The sequence below is a fragment of the Protopterus annectens genome, chromosome 4.part0 (assembly GCF_019279795.1).
Source record: "Protopterus annectens isolate FY-2018-M chromosome 4.part0, PAN1.0, whole genome shotgun sequence".
Lineage (NCBI taxonomy): Eukaryota > Metazoa > Chordata > Ceratodontiformes > Protopteridae > Protopterus > Protopterus annectens.
In genome coordinates, this window is record NC_056733.1 from 706,115,085 (window position 1) to 706,136,692 (window position 21,608).

Genomic DNA, 21,608 nt, shown 5'->3' on the forward strand with positions numbered 1-21,608 from the left:
TTAAGTAGAGCCACTGGAGTGATCCCTGAGTGAACTTTCTATTTCCCATCCACTCCTGAAGATTTCTGTTGAAGAGGGCCAGTGAGCTGCTCTGCTTGACATGTATGGGAAGTCTATTCCAGAGCATGGGCAGTCTTTGGGTTATGAACCTGTCCCTCCAGCATGTTCTGTTGGTTGTGGTAATGAGGTTGAGGTCTCTGGAGCGTGTGGTGCAGAGGATTGGTATTTATTTAGATGCAGCATTTCTAACAGAGCTGGATCAGACATGGCTTTGTAAGTCAAGCAGAGATCGCCTCTTAGTAGACGATATGATACAGAAAATAGCTGGAGTTTTTTGAGTCTGTCCATGTAGCACATGTGTTTAAGGCCTAGGATCCTCTTTCTGAGGTACTTTTGTGGCCTCTCCCACTGTTGCAGGTGTCTAGTGAGGTACATGCCAAATGGGGCATTATACTCTGGTCTAATGAAGGAAGAGTAGAGAGAAATGATGCCCTCTTTCTTCCTGGATGCAAAACCCTTGATAATGAGATGTGCCACAAAGGACTTTCTGACCACAGTGGCAATGTGGTGGTCGAAGATGAGGTTGCTGTCAACCTGTGTCCCTAGATCTGTTATAACGCTGTCAGTGTTCAGTGGGCTCCCATCGATGTGGTAATTAGTAGGAACTGAGTTTTTCCTAAAGGGGATGACAACGCATTTTTTTGGCATTAAGCTTAAGGTCATGGTTTCAACACCAGTCATTGGCCTCAGTGAGGCCTTTCTGTAGGATGTCTGCATCACTTGGGGAGTTAATAATGCCTCCCAGCTTGCAGTCATGTGCAAACTTGGTCAGCCAGAGTCCCTCCGTGTTGGTCTGGACTATAGTTAATGTCTATATTGTATAACATCTGATAATAGCAGAATGCCAATCAGAAATGGAATAAACTGCCTTTATTAAAACAATAAAACTGTAAAAAATAGAAGTACAGGTGCTTAAATCTCCTGCCAGGAGACTTCTTCAGATACAAATTGCAACCAATCCATTTACCCTTTTTATACGCATCTTGTTGCAATTATTAATTAGTTATGCTCAATTAACACTTTTTATTTCAACCCCTTTACTATTTAAAGTGGTATCTCCAATGCATTACTTTCATGTGGGAAAGAAACATGATTTTAACTTGTTTTATAAATCTGCATTGATAAAATTCATTTGTTTTAATAAAAACACTTATTTTTTTTTTAGAAAAATTTTTTATAACCCTTAAAGTACAAATCCAAAATAGAAATGACAATAGAGAGTGAAATAAAAATAAAAATGATAAGAAAAACCATAATAAGGGACTAGATATGTTTCAGTGGTAGGGTATACGTCCTCCCCTTGGTAGAAAATGTGTGTATATTAAAAACCTAAGTTTTTTACCTAATTCCATTTAGCACCTGTTTACTGATGTTTTACTACAAGCCCCCTTTTCCTACTCCCTTTCTCTACCTTTCACCCAGACTAACCTCATAGGTAAAGCTCAGCCCTTTCTTTTAACAATGGCCCTATTGTTGCATGGTCATTCAGTCCTGGTGGATTCATACCATTACACCTCAATTGCCAAATTAGTTCTTTCTTAAGTAAATCTCTTTACCAGTCACCTCCCCTGGGGATGATTTTTATTTTGCTTGTATCCTCTGAAACTGGTACAATTTTTAATGTGCCTGTATAATACATTTGTTTCCTTTTCTTTACCTATGTCATACATTTGTTCGTATATTCTTGATTTTAAATGTCTTTCTGTCTTCCGTATGTAAAATGCTGTGCAGGTCTCACATTTAGCTAAATATACTACCTTGCTTGTAGAACAATTCCCATCTAGGAAATATACTCTTTTAAAGTGACTGTTGTTAGAATTCCACCATTTTCTTTAGTAATATATTTGTATTGTGCACAGCAACCACAAGGTTTTGTACCTTTTCCTATTTTTTTGTTATTCAGTCCACTAGTTTCAAACATTTGAAATTTTTTCCGGTTTTGTAAGTGAACATGGGTTTTTCCCCAAATGTCACGTGTAGTTCATTGTTCCCCTTGAAAATATTCCAGTTTGATTCAACTATGTCCCTCACTTTTTCAACACTATTGCTGTACTCCAGGACCAAAGCCATTTCAAATTTCTTGCCATCTTTTTTAGGAACCTGCTTCATACCATTCCCTCCTAAAAGTGGGCAGAATTTAATTCCCCATCCTTTGTATATTTCCCTATTCACTTTATTAATCAACCTCTCTGGGTAGCCTCTGTCCATCTTTTTCAAATACACAAGTTCGTCCCACAGGTCCCTATGTTCTGAGGTCATCCTGGCTATTCTTATTGCCTGACCTCTTACTATACTTTTCTTCTGATGTTTAGGATGGTTGCTTATGTAATGCAAATAGGTGTTGCTGAAGATTTATTTTCTAAATATGTTTGATTTGAAACCATATTCTGTGTGGGATATCTTTATATCTAGAAAACTAATACTCTCTTCATTCCATGTGTAAGTAAATTTAAAAAAGTGACATCTAGAATTTAAGTAACATATAAATTTTTGAATATCTTCCTTTGACCCATGCCAAAGAATAAAAATGTCATCCAGAAAACAACCATAACATTTTATATTGCAATCATAGTGCCCACTGGAAAAAATTTGTTGTTTTTCCCATCCCAACATAACTAGGTCGGCGTAAACTGAGGCACAGGCTGCACCCATCGCTACCCCTCTCTTTTGATGGTAAAATTCCCCTTCAAAGTGTATAAAGTTATTTTCTAGGGTTAACTCCATTAATTCTGTCACAAATTTTATGTTGTCTGTAGTTAAAGTGGAGTGTAGGTATAATATCTCTAAAGTATTCTGTACCACCTTCTTTGGGAATGGAGGTGGAAAGATCCACCACATCTATAGTTAACAATTTTAGATCTCTCTTCCAAAGTCCCTCTTAAGTTTCCCTAGGAAGTCCCACGAGTCTTTAAGTAGATGTGGGGTGTTTTCTGCCACCTCCTTTGTCACTTATCTGTCAATATTGCCAAGGGGTGAGTTTTTGACCCTCTGGCAGCTACTGTTGGCCTAAAGGGTGGATTATATACATTTTTATGTATTTTGGGTATTCTGAATATGTTGGCAATTAAGGGATTGTTTTGCATAAGGAAATCAAGATTATCCACAGTGAGCCATCCTTCCACCACATATTCTTCAAGGTATGAATCAAGCTTTTGGTAGGCTATGTTTATTTCGTTCTGGGATACTAATTTGTATATGTCACTATTCTGTAGGAGTTCAGTCATCTTATTTTTTATAGTCTTCCTTGTTATATAACACTACCCCACCACCTTTGTTTGGTTTCATTATTCGTATTTTACTATCCTTTATGAAACTATTTAAAAGTTGTATTTCTTCTCTATTTAAGTTGTGATCTAGCCTTTTTTTGGTTTACCCATACTTTATAGAAGTCTTCTGTTACTGCCTTCTCAAATACCTGCAAATCCATATGTAGTGGAGGGTTGAACATACTATATTTCTTTATATTTAATCTATTTTCTTCCTTCTTACATAGTGATAGTCCCTTTTCTTTAGAGCGCAATTTTAAATTAAGTTTTCTAACAAACATTTTAAATTCAGTAATTGTGTTTGCAATATCCATTTGCTTTGTGGGTACAAATTTAAAACCTTTTATGAATAAACTAAAGTGTTCTTTAGTAAATTCAAATCCTGTGAAGTTGTAATTTTTAAACCCATTGTATTCACTTGTAATGCCATCACCAAGGTTAACCACTGCCTGTTTGTCCTCCCGTTTTCCTGCCTGTAGTGGTGCCTCAGTCAGGTTCTTCTGTTTTGTCTTGGTGGCTAGTCTTTCTGATTGGCGTACAATGTGAAAATCCTGTAACTCATTGGAAAAGGAATCTAACTCATCCAAGTCCCCTTGTCTATTCCCTCTATCTATTCCGTCAGCTCTAGCCTTTAAGTGGCCTATGTTACAACCCCTTTCTAACCTTTCTTCCTTTTTTTCAGTAAAGTCTTTCTTTTTGGACAATGGGTGTGTGTAAGCCTCCTGTTTTTCATATTGTCTGATATCCCTTTCCATTGTTTCTGCTTTCTAAAAAACACAGCTTCACATTTGTTTCTGTATTCTACCAAGCATGTGCTCATAAAAACTTTGCATTTCTTCGAACAATAAATCATTCGTTATACTTATGTTAAAAAAATCTACTTCTTTTCCCAAGTTTTCCAACATTCCTTCATTATATGTAATATTTTTTTCGATCAGTTCTTTCCCACATTAATCAAAAAACTTTTTAAAATCGTTTCAGCATTGTAAATGAACCCAAACGGGAACTTGTATAGTTGTAATCTTTGGGGTACAATCTTATGAAACAAACATGCTCTCAAATACTCAATTTCAGTTTGCACATTTTTAAATTTTAGCAACTGTCTTTCAAGCTTATATATAGTTTGTTTCAAAGTCATACTTTCGTGGTTAACATTAATAGGGTTAAAAGTCTCATGTTGATTTCTATCCTTGATCAAGTAAAAACATTTATCCATAATGTTTTTCAAACTAGCAGTTTCTCCTGCCTCAGCGCGAGTACTTTTTAAACCAGCACTGTGGCCAATGTCGGTTGTGGCCATTTCGTTGTTAGAACTAGTTAACATAAAAGTTTTTTGGTTAACAGTACCTTTGACTGCCATTTTAACCTTGTTGTAATATTTTCGCCCCACTCCTTCTGTTCGCATAGTACCTGGTTCCTTCAGATGAATGTCACCACAGTCTCTGGAACTTCCACATTTAGTTTCAGCAGCAATCCGTTTAGCAAGAACCGAGGTTAACCTGGAAGTACCTTCACAGATTCTCTTTGGTGAAGATGTCTCATCCGTACTTCCTGGAGTTGCAGACCCATTCTTCTGTGATAATAACTCAATTAGAAGGGTGATATCTCCTTTCAGAGATGCCACGGCATTCTTTAATTCAAAAAATTCTGCTTGAGAACAAAATTCAGTATTAAAGTCCCTTTCCCCCCTCAACATCGGCATTCGTGTTTGATCTCGGGGTTTAGGCAATCCATTCCTGCCATGGCACACCACAGATCCAAGGATACGAACAGTCAAAAAACAGAAAAAACACCAAGTAGCACCAAGCAGTACACTAATAAATTCCAATAGTGGAATGCCTCTCCGAAATGGAATGAACTGCCTTTATATAAACAGTAAAACCGTAAAAAATAGAAGTACAAGCGTTTTTGTCTCCTGCCAGGAGACTTTTTCAGATACAAATTACAACCAATCCATTTACCCTTTTATATCCATCTTGTTCCAGTTATTAATTAGTTATGCTCAATTAACACTTTTTATTTCAATCCCTTTACTATTTAAAGTGTTATCGCCAATATAATACTTTCATGTGGGAAATAAACATGCTTTTAACTTGTTTTATAAATCTGCAGTGATAAAATTTATTTGTTTTAAAAACACCCATTTTTTTGAAAAATGTCTTTATAACCTTTAAAGTACAACTCCAAAATGGAAATGACAATGGAGAGTGAAATAAAAGTAATAATAATAAGAAAAAACATAATAAGGGACTAGATATGTTTCACTGGTAGGGTATATGTCCTCCCCTTGGTAGAAAATGTGTGTATATTAAAAACCTAAGTTTTTTTACCAATTCCAATTAGCACCTGTTTACTGATGTTTTACTACTCCCCTTCTCTACCTTTCACTCAGACTAACCTCAGATTTGTACTTTAAGGGTTATAAAGACATTTTTCTAAAAAATGGGTTGTTGCGACTCAGCTTTTCCGGGTTAGGGGTCGCCACAGCGGAACTCCGGTCCGCTAATGATTAGCAGTTGATTTTTATGTACCAAGTTGCCAGCCCTGATGCACAACCTTCAACGAAGGTATGCCCATTCACGCATGTCCCCACGCAGAAGACGCTCTAACTGAGAGTCGAACCAGACAGCGTCTTACTGTGAGGTGACAACGCTACCGCAGCACCACCACCGCGGATCCTTTTCTAAAAAATGGGTGTTTTTTTTTTAAACCAATGAATTTTATCAATACGGATTTATAAAATAAGTTAAAAGCATGTTTCTTTCCCACATGAAAGTATTGTATTGGAGATACCAATTTAAATAGTAAAGGGGTTGAAATAAAAAGTGTTAATTAAGCATAACTAATTAATAATTGCAACAAGACTGGTATAAAAGGGTAAATGGATTGGATGTAATTTGTATCTGAAGAAGTCTGGCAGGAGACGAAAGCCCTTGTACTTCTATTTTTTACGGTTTTATTGTTTTAATAAAGGCAATTTATTCCATTTCTGAGTGGCATTCCGCTATTGGAATTTATTAGGGTACTGCTTGGTGCTACTTGGTGTTTTTTTTTGGGGTTTTTAACATCCGATAATAGTTTTTACAATTTACCACCACAGAATAAAGTAAATCAGTTTGCATTTTTTGTTCAGTGTATTAGTATCCCTATAGAAGGATTCCCTTACCACCTCATTGTGTTTAATAATGATTATCATGAGTTCTAACCTACACTTACCAAAGATGTTTAATTCACAATGGAGGCTTCTGCCCTCTCTCACATTATTAGGGTATTTATAAAATTGAAGCCCAAGTAGTACTGTCTTACACTCAAGTCACTCTTTTAAAAAAAATGTATAACATTAAAGACTCTTATTTAAACATTTTACCTTCTAACTTACACATTTCATCGTAAGTCCATTTCAGTAGTTACAGAAATTTGAAAATACTTTTTCAGTTGACCAATATCCCAAGCCCATATTGACATATGTATTAAGTCCCTGAATGTCTCTTTCTGTTCCCATCACTGTAGTTCGGTCATTTGATACTGCACCACACTTTTAAATCATACCGGAGCCCAACCCGACAACCTTACTGACATATTAGGAAAATGTATAATCCGGAACTCCAGATTTCATAATCTGGGTAAGCCGATCAACATAATTTCCTTGAATACAAAACCCTTCTTGGTTGCACGTTATCCCCGTTTAATTCACTAGAGAAACACCATTAATCTTATCCATAGTCATTGACTGGGACAGTAAATTCACAAGTCTAGTCATTTGTGCTAAAGAGAAGTCCAGGCTGTATGCAGATGGAAGCGCTTAACTGTGCTTCTTCTGAGTGGTCTCCCTTAATGGCTTGTGTGGTTCCTCCCACATCACAGTTTTGTTTTGATTAATTTAAAGTGACTCTAAACACACTGGAGGGTTTTTAATGTGTACCTTACTATGCAAGTTAAAAAGACCATTGCTTTATTTCACTTGGGTACATTCCTTTGCTCGTACTACAGTCATACAGTTGAGGGTGGATGAGACATGTTCTTCATTTACAAATGTTATCCAAGCCATAAGAACTTTTCAGGTATGACATTTTTATAATTAGTGGGGGAAAAGACACATTTTAAATGTTTTTATAGGTACAGTGTGACTAGATCACATTTGCTGTGTATTAATGTATTTTTTACTTTAAGATGAAAGTGACCATTCCGTTACTTTCAAGTATGGGATGCTAGCATATCAGGTGCCTGTCAGAGGCCCTTAATGTTAAGAACCGTAACAGGTGGATCAATCACCTCCATAGTCATATGTGGAGTAGCTAAGGATGGATAGTATTGATTGAGTAAATGTTGAGGATTTGTTTTTAATTGTAGTTGAGTTTTGAACAAGGTAAAAGTTGTTTATGCTGAGACACTGGTAGGTGGAGAATCACCCAGACGTTTGGGATTGGGGAAGTGAGTACTATGGAGGGGGCCTCCCAGTTCATAGATTCATAGAATAGTACTAGGCTAACTGCCTTGTGGGCCATTTTAAGCCTAGTCAGTTACCCCATGTGGGGCTCAAACCTTGCACCTTGGTTAGGATGGAGTTTTACAGTAAGCCACACTTGCAGGTTACTTGAAAAAGTGATTGCCTTTTCTTGTCTTCCATTCCAGACTTCACACGTCAGTGTCCTAAAGAGAGGGACATGATACTGGAAAAAAAGTGATGTCCTGTAAGTGTCATAGTAGAGGTGGTGACTGACAGTGGGGAAGGGCATGTGTGCTGGGTAGGGGCCAAAAGTGTCTGTGAGTTTCAAAAGGGTAACTGTCTGGCCAGACACTGCCTTATTCATCAAAGACCCATTTGGTTGAGCTCTAAGGACCTAACTAATCCACTACAACTGTTGTAGCTTACCCTGAGGTATGGCAAACTTGCAGTCAGTTGAGTTAGCTGCGGACATGACCTGGGGTTTTGTCCATTGTCATGTAATTAAAGAAAAATCTTGTATGGGTTGTTTCCAGGGAATACAGCAGCAGTGAGCTATATTATTCATGATAAGGTGACACCCCCCCCCCCCCAACAAATGGAAATTACATATGCTTGTGTGGAAAAAGAGGAATACTGTTTAGTCAGGAAATGATTGCTGCCACCAGTGGTGCTGCCTTGTGAAGTGCATTTCCTTCAGTGTCTCACATGGTATGGATGTGTCTTTAAGTTTGTATTTATTCATTCATTAATTGGGTAAGACACCCATCCCCCACATGTAAATCGTTCATGTTCATGGATGATTTGGGAGCACTTGTTTTGGTATGTGCTTTGTTCAAAGTTAGAGAGTATGCAGGTAAATACTGAGGGGAATCGAACCTAGGGCTGCAAGATGAAGTTATTAATGCCTCATTCCATGCTGTGCTACTAGATTTGTTTCAACACTGGCAGAGCATTTGTCTGCACCTTTCACACCTCTGTTTGACATGCTGTACCTTAAGCCCCTTTCTAATTGCATGCAGAGTGACCTAAAAAGGGATAAATGACTAAGGGTGTACTCTTGCCCCTTCTGAATTGGGGGTGAGCTGAAAGGAACTTAAGCGTGATAAGCCTGTAGATGTATCTAGATGTAGAGAAAAGTAGGCCTAAACTGTAAATGGTTCTCCATACTGTAACTATATGCTATATAATGAAACACCTGTTTACCTCCAACTTACCTTGACTTCCCAACTTAAAGCTGTTTGGCTTCTTTGGTAGTCTGTTTTTCTTGGGTCAAGCTTTCACCATCATGCTGGTGTATGTATGGAGCCGTCGGAATCCCTTTGTCCGGATGAACTTCTTTGGACTTCTCAACTTTCAGGCTCCTTTCCTGCCTTGGGTACTCATGGGCTTTTCCCTGCTTCTGGGGAATTCTATCATCATTGACTTGCTTGGTAAGTTAATCTTCTTTTTGATTTAATTCTGCATGTATAGTTACAGTGATTTTTATTGTTTTAGAAGCATTGTTTTTAATGATTATTCATTACTACATGTTGAATTTCTGTGGGATGCTGTTAAAGCTCAGAAGCAATGGACACTGTTCTGTGAATAGACCTTTGCTGCTTCAAGTGAAAGTTTTTACTAAGTTAAAACTTTGATATTTATTTTCCCTGGGCCCAGTTTTCATGGAAATGGCCCATTTGCTTCCTGTAGTTCAGGGTATAGGTCATCAGTCTCCCATTTGCCCACTTTGTGACTGGACAAATTATTTAACTACATTGTTCCTGGGTTGAATCTGAAAAAGAACTGTGTGGATTAAGGCAAAACCTTAGTTATGACACGGATAAATAAGTTCATGCATATTAATCTTTGGTTGGTGGCATGAAGAATCTTGTTCTGTAAGCAGACCTTGGTACTTCAACTGAATGTTTTTAGGAAAATATTAACTTTGACAACCATTTTTATTGTCCCTAGGTTTAGTTTTCAAATGGGGCCTTTTGATTTGCTGCATATAATTTTGGGGAGTTTATTGCTGTTAGCACTGGTGCAGCTGTGGCATCAGCCTGTACACACTGGTGCCTTACACTGCAGTATTAATGCTTGCTAAGCTCAGGACCAGATGTTCATCGTGTTTCACTGTTGCAGTCCTAACCAGTGGGATATCTGGCTCCCGGTAGCCCTCGATTGGCCAGAATACCAAAGGTAAGTAAATATGACATTGGCCGTTGTCAGTTGTTAAGGACGTCAGGACATCCGATACAAAAGGAGGCAGCCAACGTCACTTCCTCAGTCTTCCTTGCAGAAGCAGAAGCATTTTTGCACGAGTGCCGGTTGGCCGTTTACCTTTTTGGTTTCCAACTACAAAGATGAAGTCAACTACAGCTAAGTACCCCGTTGAGGATCCTCTTTTCTTGCCATAACAAATGTCAGAAAAAGTTAATAATTGTCTTGCCTGTGGAAAGCAGATTCCCCATCAAGATTTTCATTCCTATTGTATTATTTGTTTAGGCCTTGACCACAACATTCCTAATTGTGATCTCTGTGCTTCCTTTTATCCATGTACTATTCGTCGTCGGGCTAAGCTTTTATCTGAGCATTTTGGAATGTGGCTTAAGTTTGTCGGTATGGTGTTCGCTGGTCTTCAGGATTCAGATATCCCTAAGAAGCATAAAGACAAGGACCACAACAGGCTTCAGAGGGCCAAGTCTTCAGATGATAAGTTGGTCATCAGTCCTGCGGTAGCCAGTGAGGCGCCTTTGCAGCCCCTGCAGTCTGCAGATTTTCAACCGCAGGCTTTGGTTGAGACCATTTCAGAGTGCCCCAGGCCTCCGGCTTCCATTTTGTCTTCTGACCTTCCACCTGTCGCATCTTTAGTTGGATCCAGAGCTGCTAAGCTGTTTCCGGTGTCCAAGGCCTCCGTTCTTCATTCTGACAGCAGACTCATAGCGACGTCCTCTGCCACTACTTCGGTGGTTGCTAAGCCTCCCGAGTCCTTCAGACTTGCAAGTAAATCCTTCAGTCGTAAGCCTGTGAAGAAACAGGCTTTAGTTTCCTCTCGTTCCCCTCAATCTCAAATGGTTAGGATGGCTAATGACCTTTTGACTCTTATTAGGGGTTCACAACCTCCTCCTTCAAAAAGGGGTAGGGATGTCTCCCCAGAGGCTTTATCTTATTCAGGTTCTGATACTTCTACCATTTCTACTGATGAAGAGGAAGATTCTCAGGTTTTTGTCTCCTTTTGAGGATTCTGATGCAGAGGAATCCATTCCTTCTGCTTCTCCTCCAGAAGATTTCTCTTTTGGTGATGCTTTGAATACTCTCAGGGAGCATTTTAAATGGGAAAGTCAGGATTATCCCCAATCTAAGAAAAGGATTAGGGAGTTATTGGATTTGCCTAAGCCTCTGGCTATTCCTCCAGTGTTGGAAGTGGTTGATGTTTTTCTGGAAAATTCCTTGACTCCGAATTTGGTTCTTCCTGCTCCCAGGAAATCTGACAGGTACTATAGAGTCCCTGATTCTCATTTGTTTCTTTTTAAGAATCCTTTGGTTGATTCAGAGGTTATTTCTCAAGGCCCTAAAGGAGTTAAAGCCACTGTTACTAAAAATCCTGTTCCTTCTGACAGGGAATCTAAGAACCTAGCTAGGTGGGGTAAAAAAGTTTATACCTCTGCCACTCTTGCTATTAGGTCTACTAATTGCCTTTTTCATATGCTTAAGTATCAGCAGCACACCTTGGATGCTATTAAGTCAAAGATTGCAAGTGTGCCTCTTTTGGCAGAGAGTAAAGATATGCAGAATTTGCTGAATTCTGCCAGTTTTGTCAAAACACATTCATTACATTGTGGTTTTTGATATTCTAGAAGCCTCCTGCAGGGCTACAGCTACTGGATCTGTTATTAGAAGGCATGCTTGGCTCAGGGAACAGCCCCTTCCAGAACCTGTCAAGTCTAAGCTTTTAGATGTACCTTTACATAAGGACAGTCTTTTTGCAGCAAAGCAGAGGAAATGCTCAAAAAGATGGAGGATAAGGCCAAGTCTATGCAAACAGTTAGACTTTCTGCAAGTTCAACCTCCTCGCTTCAGCAGGAATTACCCTTCTCTAAGAGTTGGATGTTTCCTGATACCAGCAGACAGAACCATTCTAGGACTAGAGGTTACAAATCTTCTAGGGGGCAGGTGTCTACCCCTCAAAGGTCTAAGTTTTGTCATGCTTTCACTTGTAAGGCGGGAAGTTCTAAGCCTACATCTCAATCCAAACATTATCAATGACTCTGTCCAACTTCTGCCTGTTCCTGCTTGTCCGGAGAGTCCTTTAGGGGGAAGGTTGGCCTTTTTTGCAAATGTCTGGGCCACCATCACAGATGACAAATAGGTAGAACTGTATCCCTAGGATACAGGTTTTCGTTCCACACCTTTCCTGTACATAAAGGATTCCTGGGCACTCCTCCAAACCAAAGGGCAGAAGTAGAAAATCAAATTTTGTCTCTGTTACATCTGGGAGCATTAGAATCAGTTCCTGCTCAGCAGATAGGCCAGGGCTTCTATTCCAGACTTTTCTTAGTTCCAAAAAAAGAAGGCACCTGGCATTCTATCCTAGATCTATCCATTCTGAACTCTTTCTTGGTAATTCCAAAGTTCAAGAATGCTCACTCTGCATCAGTTACTACCAATGTTAGACAAGGACTCCTGGCTGGTAACTTTGGATCTCAAAAAGAGGCTTATCTGCACATCCCTATCAGGGAATGTCGCAGGCAATACCTTCGTTTCATAGTGGGCAAGCAACCTTATCAATACTGTGCGCTGCCCTTTGGCTTATCTACTGCTCCCAGAGTTTTCACAAAGTGCCTAGCTCCAGTCATTGCTTTTTGCAGGCAGAAGAAAATTCAAATTTATCCATACCTGGACGACTGTCTAATTCAAGCAAATTCTCAGGAACAGCTGTTAAAGGATCTGGAATGTGTAAAGACTCTTCTCTGGGTTACACTCTCAATGAGGAAAATCAAAAATGGTGCCAACCAAGGAGATAACATTCCTGGGAGCGAGTCTGAACACAACCGCCCAGATGATACATCTCACCCAGGAGAAGCAGGCAACTCTTTCAGTTTACTTCAAGGACTTGGCAAGCCTGTCCCAGCTCCATGCAAGGAAATACCTGCAAGCTCTGGGGTACATGGCCTCTTGCATTCTCATGATTCCATGTGCAAGACTGCATATGAGGAAATTGCAGTGGTACCTCAAGAACCTTTGGTGTCAACACTCACAGGACCTGGATGTCATAATTCCTCTGCTTCCATGTCTGCAGACAGAGTTTCTATGGTGGGCGACAGCCTGTCTACAAAACAAAGGCATGCCTTTTCGCCCACCTTCTGCCATTCAAGTTCTTACCACAGACACACCGGACTACGCCTGGGGAGCTCACCTGGGTGCAGATGCATGCAGGAACGTTGGAACGCCCAGCAGATGCACCTGCACATAAACCTAAAGGAGTTGATAGCAGTTCAGCATGCCTTACTAGCATTCAAGCATCTTCTTTCTCCAGGAACTCTGCTTGTCAGAACAGACAACACCACGGTCATGTGGTACATCATCAAGACAGGGAGGGACTCATTCTTACCCCCCTGTGCAGACAGAGCATGTTTCTCTGGTCCACAGCAGCATCCTAAGGCCTGCATCTCCTAGCTCAGTTTCTTCCAGGGAGACTCAGTATTTTGGCAGACCAGTTGAGCAGACAGACCCTGGATCCTCATGAGTGGCAACTGAACATAGTAGTCTTTTACAGCATCATTCAATATTGGGGCACTCCTCAGGTGTATCTTTTCTCCTCCCCAGACAACCACCTTCTACCACTTTTTTTGCACTAGACAGCATCACAGCAAGGCCTGGAGAGTGGATGCTCTGTCCTTCCCTTGGATGCTTCTGTCATTTTATGCCTTCCCTCCTCTTTCTCTTCTTCCCAGAGTATTATTGAAGATCAGGGACGAAATACCAAGGACTATTCTCATAGCTCCAGTCTGGCCCAGACAGCTTAGGTATCCACTGCTTCGCAATCTCTCCCAATTTCCTCCTTGGTGTCTTCCTTTGAAACCAGATCTTTTGGTTCAGGGAGGGGGAAACATTCTACATCCTCATCTTCAGTCTTTCCATTTGGCAGCATGGCTCATTGTATGAGTCAATCCATTTCTTCTTCCCTTTCCTAGCAGGTGGTTAACGTACTTCAGGAGGCCAGGAGGCCTAGCACTAGGAAGTCCTACGCTGGCAAATGGGAAAGATTCTCTCATTGGTCGCAGGTTAGAAGGGAATCTTCTGCTCAGCCTACTCTTCCTCTGATCCTGGAATACTTGGCTGATTTGCTTCAGTGTGGTCATTCGTTTTCCTCTATTAAGATCAATGCTTCAGCCATTTCTGCTCATTGTTCTTTTGAACAACCCATTTTCTCTCATCCCCTGATGAAAATGTTTCTCAGAGGTGCTTGCAACTTAAAACCTCCCAGGAGGGCACCTACTCCAGTCTGGGATCTTAATTTTGTTTTAGAGAAACTCACTCTTCCTCTTTTTGAGCCAGCTGCCACTGCAGATTTAAAGTTTCTCTCTTGGAAGTCTGCCTTCCTCTTGGCTATAACTTCAGCAAGGAGAGTTTCGGAGCTGCAAGCTTTGATGGCTGTGGAGCCTTTTCTCATTTTTCATGCGGATCGTGTCTCTCTGAGAACCAATCCCTATTTTATGCCTAAGGTAGTTTCTAGTCTGACTCAATCAGTTCATACACCTTCCTACTTTCTTTCCTAATCCTCGAAATAGAGGTGAAAGGATCCTACATTCTCTTGATGTACACAGACAGCTCAGGTTTTACCTGGACAGGATTAAAGACCTTTGGAAATCAGCACAGTTATTGGTCAGTTTTGTCCCTGGAGCTCAGGGCAAAGCTATCTCCAAGCAAACCATTTCTAAGTGGATTGCACATTGTATTACTTTTTGTTATTCCTTTCATGGCAAGGTTCCTCCTCAAGGGGTTAGGACCCACTCAACTAGAGCAGCTTCCATTTCTGCAGCCTTTTTAAGCGTGTCCCTACTAAAGACATTTTAGAGGCTGCCACATGGTCTTCTGTTCACACCTTCACAAAGCATTATAATTTGCTTTTGTTTTCTAGAGCCAGGGCAGGGTTTGCCACTGCTGTTCTGCAGAGCATTCTCTCCAGTCCTTAATTCTGTTGGTACCTCCGCCCTTTTCTCTGGGCTTTGGTAATCAACCCATTGGTTAGGACTGCAACAGTGAATACACTCGAACATCTACATTTATGGTAAGTGTACACAACTGTACTTTCCTCTAGGCCTCCAACAGAATGTATATTTAGTTTTGATTTTCAGCATTATGTTCTCTTCTCATCCTTTGGTCCTACCTTTTTCTATGAAGAAGGCATTCAGCTTGTGTAAAATGAGATGCTGTGCCATACTGGAAATGTCTTGGCCATCAAAAGTTGTGGACTGTTTCATCCGTCCACATCCTTATTGGCACACTCAGATTATGTACTTCTCCTCTCTCAAATTACTGCAGTATTACTGAGTGTGTATCAAAGCATTAATAACATGCTTTTGAGATGCTCAAGGACAGTTGTAGAGAAACATATTAAAATCCTAGGCTGTGGCTGCAAATGTTCTATTATGATCAATCTACTAGCCCAGTAAACAAATACATTTAAAACTGTTAATTCCTGTGTAATGCTATTTTTAAGTAACAATCAAATATTACTTGTATTAAATGTTTTCACTAACATTTTGGATGTAGCAATCTCTAGTTATGTAGTTGCTAGAACCAGACCAGTTGTGCAATGCTCAGGCTGTAAAACTCGGATTTTGTGTCCAAACATTACAATGCAGAAAGTGTTCATTCAGAAAAGAGATCGTGTGATTACAAGCTTTTTTTGAAAGGGGACTTTGTAGCATCAACTGCCATAAGAAGTTTGGGACCATGGCATATACCTCATACTATATAAACTTTTTTACAGGAATTGCTGTTGGCCACACATATTACTTCTTGGAAGATGTGTTTCCAAACCAACCTGGTGGGAGAAAGCTGCTGTCCACGCCTGCATTCTTGTAAGTGTAATCCCTTTTGAAATACCATTTCTATGTCCTCGTAAATGCATTGTTCTTACATCCTATTGCTCTCTACAGTCTTGTTTTTTTTTCTTTCACGGATCCACTACCTCTGTTTTTTGCAGAGCAGATGTTCATCATGTTTCACTGTTGCAGTCATTACATGAGGGTTATCCTGCTGGCAGGCTACCCACAGTCGGCCTGAATTCCAAAGTCCTGGTCCGGCGTCGGTTGCTGTTGCCTCTTCCCAGACGTCAGTGCACCACGGGTATAAAAGATGCAGCCGACGCCATTTTCTTCAGTCTTTTTTGCTGCTCGGTGCCCGAAGCAAAAGCAATTTGCAAGTGCTAGTCGGCTGACTCCTGAGATTTTCAAAACGAATTTCAGATCCAAAGTCTTCATTAAAGCTTAGTACCTGTTGGGGAAACTTTTTTCTTGCTCCAGACCAATGTCAGAAAAAGTTAGCAATTGTATTTCTTCTGGGAAGCAAATACCTCATAAGGATTTTCATTCTTACTGTATTCCTTGCCTAGGCCCTGACCACGATGTTGCTAGCTGTCGGTTTTGTGCTAGATTTAACCAATGCACTGTTAAGCGTCGGTACGATTTTGCCTTTCATTACTTTGGCTGAAGATTTAATTATATAATGCCATTGGAACAGCCGACGACCGGAGTTTATAAAAAGCGCAAGGAAAAGGACAGGCATCCGAGGTCCAAAACCGACGACGAAACCTCCACGAGGCCAGTCGCCGGTTCTCAGTGAGGTGCTTTCGCAGCCCCTGACACCTGCAACCTCAGAGCCACAGACCGCTTCCGACTCCTACGTGGAGCCGACTAGGCCTCTGGATCCTCAAGGTATTGGACACTCGGAAACTATTCCCTCAGATGGGTCCGGAGCTGCTGAGCAGGCATCAGCTTCTAAGGGTGTTTTCAGACCTACACAGTTATATGTAAAGCCAACCTCAGCTTCAAAGGCAAAGACTAAAGCAGCTCTAAAGACAAAGAATCAAGTACAACATTCTCCTGCACAAACTTCCATGCCTAAAAAAACAGATGCTTAAAATGGCCGAAAACCTAATTACTTTGATCAGAGGTTCCCATCCCCCTCCTGATAAGAGGCCTAGGCAAGAGACAGAGTGTGAATCTTCAGATCAGGTTTCCATTTCCTCTGACTCCTCTTCTGAACAGGGATACTCCCTTCCTCCCTATGAGGATTTTGATGATGAAGAGTATATTCCTTCAGCCTCTCCTCCTGAGGATTATTCTTTTGGGGAAACCCTTCATACCATGAGGGAGCACTTTCACTGGGAGAGCCAAGATTACTCAGAATATAAGAAAAGGTTCAGAGACTTTATTTTACTACTTCAGCACAGACCTCTTGCTATTCCATCTGTTCTAGACATAGTAGATGATGTATTTTCAGAGTCCAGCCTGTCTCCCGACTCTTTACTCCCTGCACTGGTTAAGCCAGACAGATACTACAGAGTTCCAGATTCCCACACATTTCTATATAAAAACCCTGCTGCTGACCCAGAAACTATATCTCAGGGTCCCAAAGGGGTCAAGGCTTCCACTGCGAAAAACCCTGTCCCCTCTGATAGGGATTCTAGGGCACTGGACAGATGGGGGGAAAAAGTTTACACTTCTGCTACCTTGGCTGTAAGGGCTTTAAGTTGTCAATTTCATATGCTTACATATCAGCAATATTTAATGTCACTGCTGAAACAGAAAATGTTGACAAATTCTGAATGTCCATATAACAAGGAAATGCACGATTTATTGCATGCAGCTGAACAAGTGGGAAAGCATACTTTGCAATGTGGTTTTGATTCACTGGAGGCCTCTTGCAGGGCCACTGTTACGGGTACTGTCATTAGAAGGCATGCGTGGTTAAAGGAACAAAATCTGCCTGATCATGTTAAAGCAAAATTATTGGATGCTCCTTTACAGCATGATACTTTGTGTGGTGTTAAGGCAGAAGAGGTGTTGAAGAAAATGGAGGATAAAGCGAAATCTATGCAGACAGTTAAGGATTTCTTATAGGTACAACCACCCACATTTAGCAGGAACTGGCCTTCAAAGAATTGGTCCTTTCCAGTGTCAGACAGGCCACAAAGAGGCAGATACAGACACCCTAGAGGCAGATCACAGCCCCAAGGCTCATCACAGCCATATAGAAAACAGTCCCAATGACTTTCCTCTGCCAATACCAAGCACTTATTTTTTGGCAGCCCCCTTAGGGGGAAAAATAGCTCTTTTTTCACAAAATTGGCATATAATCACCCAGGACAAATGGGTCTTGAATATAGTGTCCCAGGGTTACAGGTTCCACTTTCACACTCTGCCAAAGGCAAAAGGTATGCCAGACCTGCCACAGAATCAATGGCCAGAGGCACAAAAGCAAGTTACATCCCTCATGGACATGAGGGCCATTCAGCGAGTACCACAGCAAGAGCAAGGACAAGGATTTTACTCAAGACTGTTCCTGGTACCCAGAAAGGACAAAGCCTAGAGACCACTACTGGACCTGTCTATTCTAAACACTTTTCCGGATGTTCCAAAATTCAAAATGTTGACTCTGCAGCAGCTTCTGCCCATGCTGGGCAAGAAGGCTTGGCTTGTAACTTTGGACCTAAAAGAGGCATATCTGCATGTCCCAATCAGACAGTCTTGCAGACGATACCTCAGATTCATAGCTGGATCAATGCACTACCAATTCTCTGCACTGCCCTTTGACTTATCTACTGCGCCCAGGGTCTTCACAAAATGCCTGGCACAAGTAATTGCTTTCTGCAGACAAAGGGGAATTCAAATATACCCTTACTTGGACGATTGCCTTATTCAAGCAGAGAACAAACACATTCTACTGAGGCATCTGGCGTTTGTAAAAAGATTACTAATTTGCCTAGGTACATGGTAAACAAAAAGAAATCAAAACTAGTACCCTCTCAAGAGATAATATTCCTGGGTACAAGCTTAAATACAACTGCCCAGATGGCTTATCTCACGCCAGACAAACAAAGGCAACTGACTTCTTACTTCAAAATGTTGGCAACAAAGACCCAGTTATCTGCAAGAAAAATTCTGCAGGCTTTGGGCTTCATGGCATCCTGCATTCTACTAATTCCATATGCAAGACTGCATATGAGGAAACTACAATGGTATCTAAAAAGTGTTTGGACTCAACATTGCCACAGCCTGGAAACATTAATTACCCTCATTCCCTGCCTGCAACAGGAGTTTCGATGGTGGGCACAGGCCTGTCACCACAACAAGGTACAGCCATTCACTCTACCCGCGGCCAGGCAGACACTAACAACAGATGCATCAGATTATGCCTGGGGGGCCCACATGGCAGGAAAATGTATTCAGGGAGCATGACCAGCAAGCCAAATGCATCGTCATATCAATCAAAAAGAGATGTTAGCTGTTCAGAATGCCCCGACAGCCTTCAAGGATCTGCTTCATCCAGGACAACTGCTGGTAAAAACGAACAATACTACAGTCATGTGGAACATAAACAAGCAGGGAGGCACACATTCCTACCCCCTCTGCAGACAAGTTATGACTTTGTGGAACACAGCATTGACCTATCAAGTACATTTGCAAGCACAATTCCTGCCAGGAAAGACAAATACTCTGGCAGACGAACTAAGCAGAAATCTCAAAGATCCTCACAAGTGGAAATTAGATCCACAAGTCTTCAGCATGATAACAAGGAAATGGGGATGCCCAGACATAGATCTATTTGCCTCCCCGCACAACTGCCAACTACAGAGATTCTGCACAAGGACTCATCACAAACAAGCATGGAAAGTGGATGCCCTATCATTCAGCTGGAAAACCCTTACAGTATATGCTTTTCCTCCACTGCCTCTCCTCCCCAAGGTACTCCTAAAGGTCAGACAAGAGAAGCCAAAAATTATACTGATTGCCCCAGACTGGCCACGCCAGCACTGGTACCCATTCCTAAAGAGCTTGTCTCAAGGCCCAGCCTGGACATTACCCCAAATTCCTCATTTGCTGACCCAACAAAACAGTCAGATCCTGCACAGCCAACTCAGAACCATAAATCTGGCTGCATGGCTGATAATGTAACCATTCAGAACACACCTCTCTCTAAAGCAGTTATGGATGTTATCTTGGAGGCCAGGAGGCCCAGCACCAGAAAATCGTATACAGAAAAATGGAAGAGATTTTGTGCTTGGAACCAGGCACAAGGGATGGACACGCTTGTACCAAATATTCCTCAGATTTTACAATACCTAACTGAGATGCTGGACAAAGGCCTATCCTTCTCATCAACTAAAATCCATGCCTCTGCCATTTCAGCTCATTACAATACGGATCCACCTATTTTTTCACATCCACTGCTAAGGCAGTACCTCAGAGGAGCCAAAAATATAAGACCTCCAAGGAGAGCTCCAACACCTGCATGGGACCTCAATTTTGTCTGGGAAAAGCTCACGTTGCCTCCTTTTGAACCAGCCAATACAGCTGAGATAAAATACTTATCATGGAAAACTGCTCTGCTCCTAGCAATAACCTCAGCAAGAAGAGTGTCAGAGTTGCAGGCACTAATGGCTGTAGAACCTTTTATTATTTTCCATCCGGACAGGGTTTCTCTAAGTACAAACCCAACATTTATGCCTAAGGTAGTGTCCAGTGTGGCTCTTAACCAAACAACCATACATTTGCCTACCTTTTATCCAAACCCGCAGAATAAGAGGGAAGAGACTTCTGCATTCTTTGGACATACACAGACAGCTACGCTTCTACTTGGACAAAACTAAAGCTTTCAGAAAGACTGAGCAACTCTTAGTGGCATATGCTGCAGGATCACAAGGAAAAGCTATTTCAAAGCAGACTATTTCAAAATGGATAGCCACTGCATTCGTTTCTGCTATTCTCAACATGGCAAATCAGTGCCTAAGGGCATTAGGCCACATTCAACCAGAGCAGCAGCCACTTCAGCAGCCTTCCTCAGAGGAGTACCAACTAAGGACATATTGGAGGCTGCAATTTGGACTTCAGTGCACACTTTTACAAAGCACTACCACTTACCTCTTTACTGTAAATCCAGAGCAGGCTTCGCCACTGCAGTTCTGCAGGGCCTCATGGCCACTCCTAATTCTATCTAGGCCCAGCCACCCAACCTCAGCTTTGGGATTCAACCTAAGTGTAATGACTGCAACAGTGAAACACGATGAACATAGTACAGTTGTGTACCTACCATAAATGTAGATGTTCGAGTGTATTCACTGTTGCAGTCCAGGTTACCCTGCCTCCATCCCCCTTTCATTGCTGGGATTTATCTGTACTTCTCTATTCTATACAACGTATGGGGTGTATTTGCTTGTAGATGAAGGTAATGTTTATGTTAGTACATGCTTTTTTATGAGCAGAATTTTTAGCCTACCCTTTTGGGGGCACCTGACATCTGGGGCAAGAAAAACTGAAGAAAATGGCATCGGCTGCATCTTTTATACCTCTAGCACACTGACGTCAGGGAAGAGGCGACAGCAACCGACGCCGGACCAGGACTTTGGAATTCAGGCTGACTGTGGGTAGCCTGCCAGCAGGATAACCCAAGTGTAATGACTGCAACAGTGAATACACTCTAACATCTACATTTATGGTAGGTACACAACTGTACTTTACTGGCCATTTACTAGTGGTAATTCCACTCCCCCCCCCCCCCCCAATAAATTGTCTTCCCATTATAAATGAGCTTTTTCTTTTTGTGTTTGTGCTGGTAATATTGCAGGT

The 21,608-nt window shown here is 41.2% G+C and overlaps 1 protein-coding gene across 3 annotated transcripts in view; it reads left to right on the top strand.

Annotated features, from left to right (window-relative positions):
- The window catches only part of DERL3 (derlin 3), a 399,138-nt gene that overhangs the window by 321,411 nt on the left and 56,119 nt on the right, over positions 1–21,608 (top strand). For 2 of the 3 annotated variants that reach the window (XM_044068684.1, XM_044068683.1), the window contains exons 5-6: positions 9,008–9,203; positions 15,749–15,839. In XM_044068684.1, coding sequence (XP_043924619.1) covers positions 9,008–9,203; positions 15,749–15,839 — 287 coding nt within the window. Of the gene's footprint in view, positions 1–9,007; positions 9,204–15,748; positions 15,844–21,608 lie in introns of those variants that run through there. The other variant, XM_044068685.1, reaches the window with a different exon arrangement.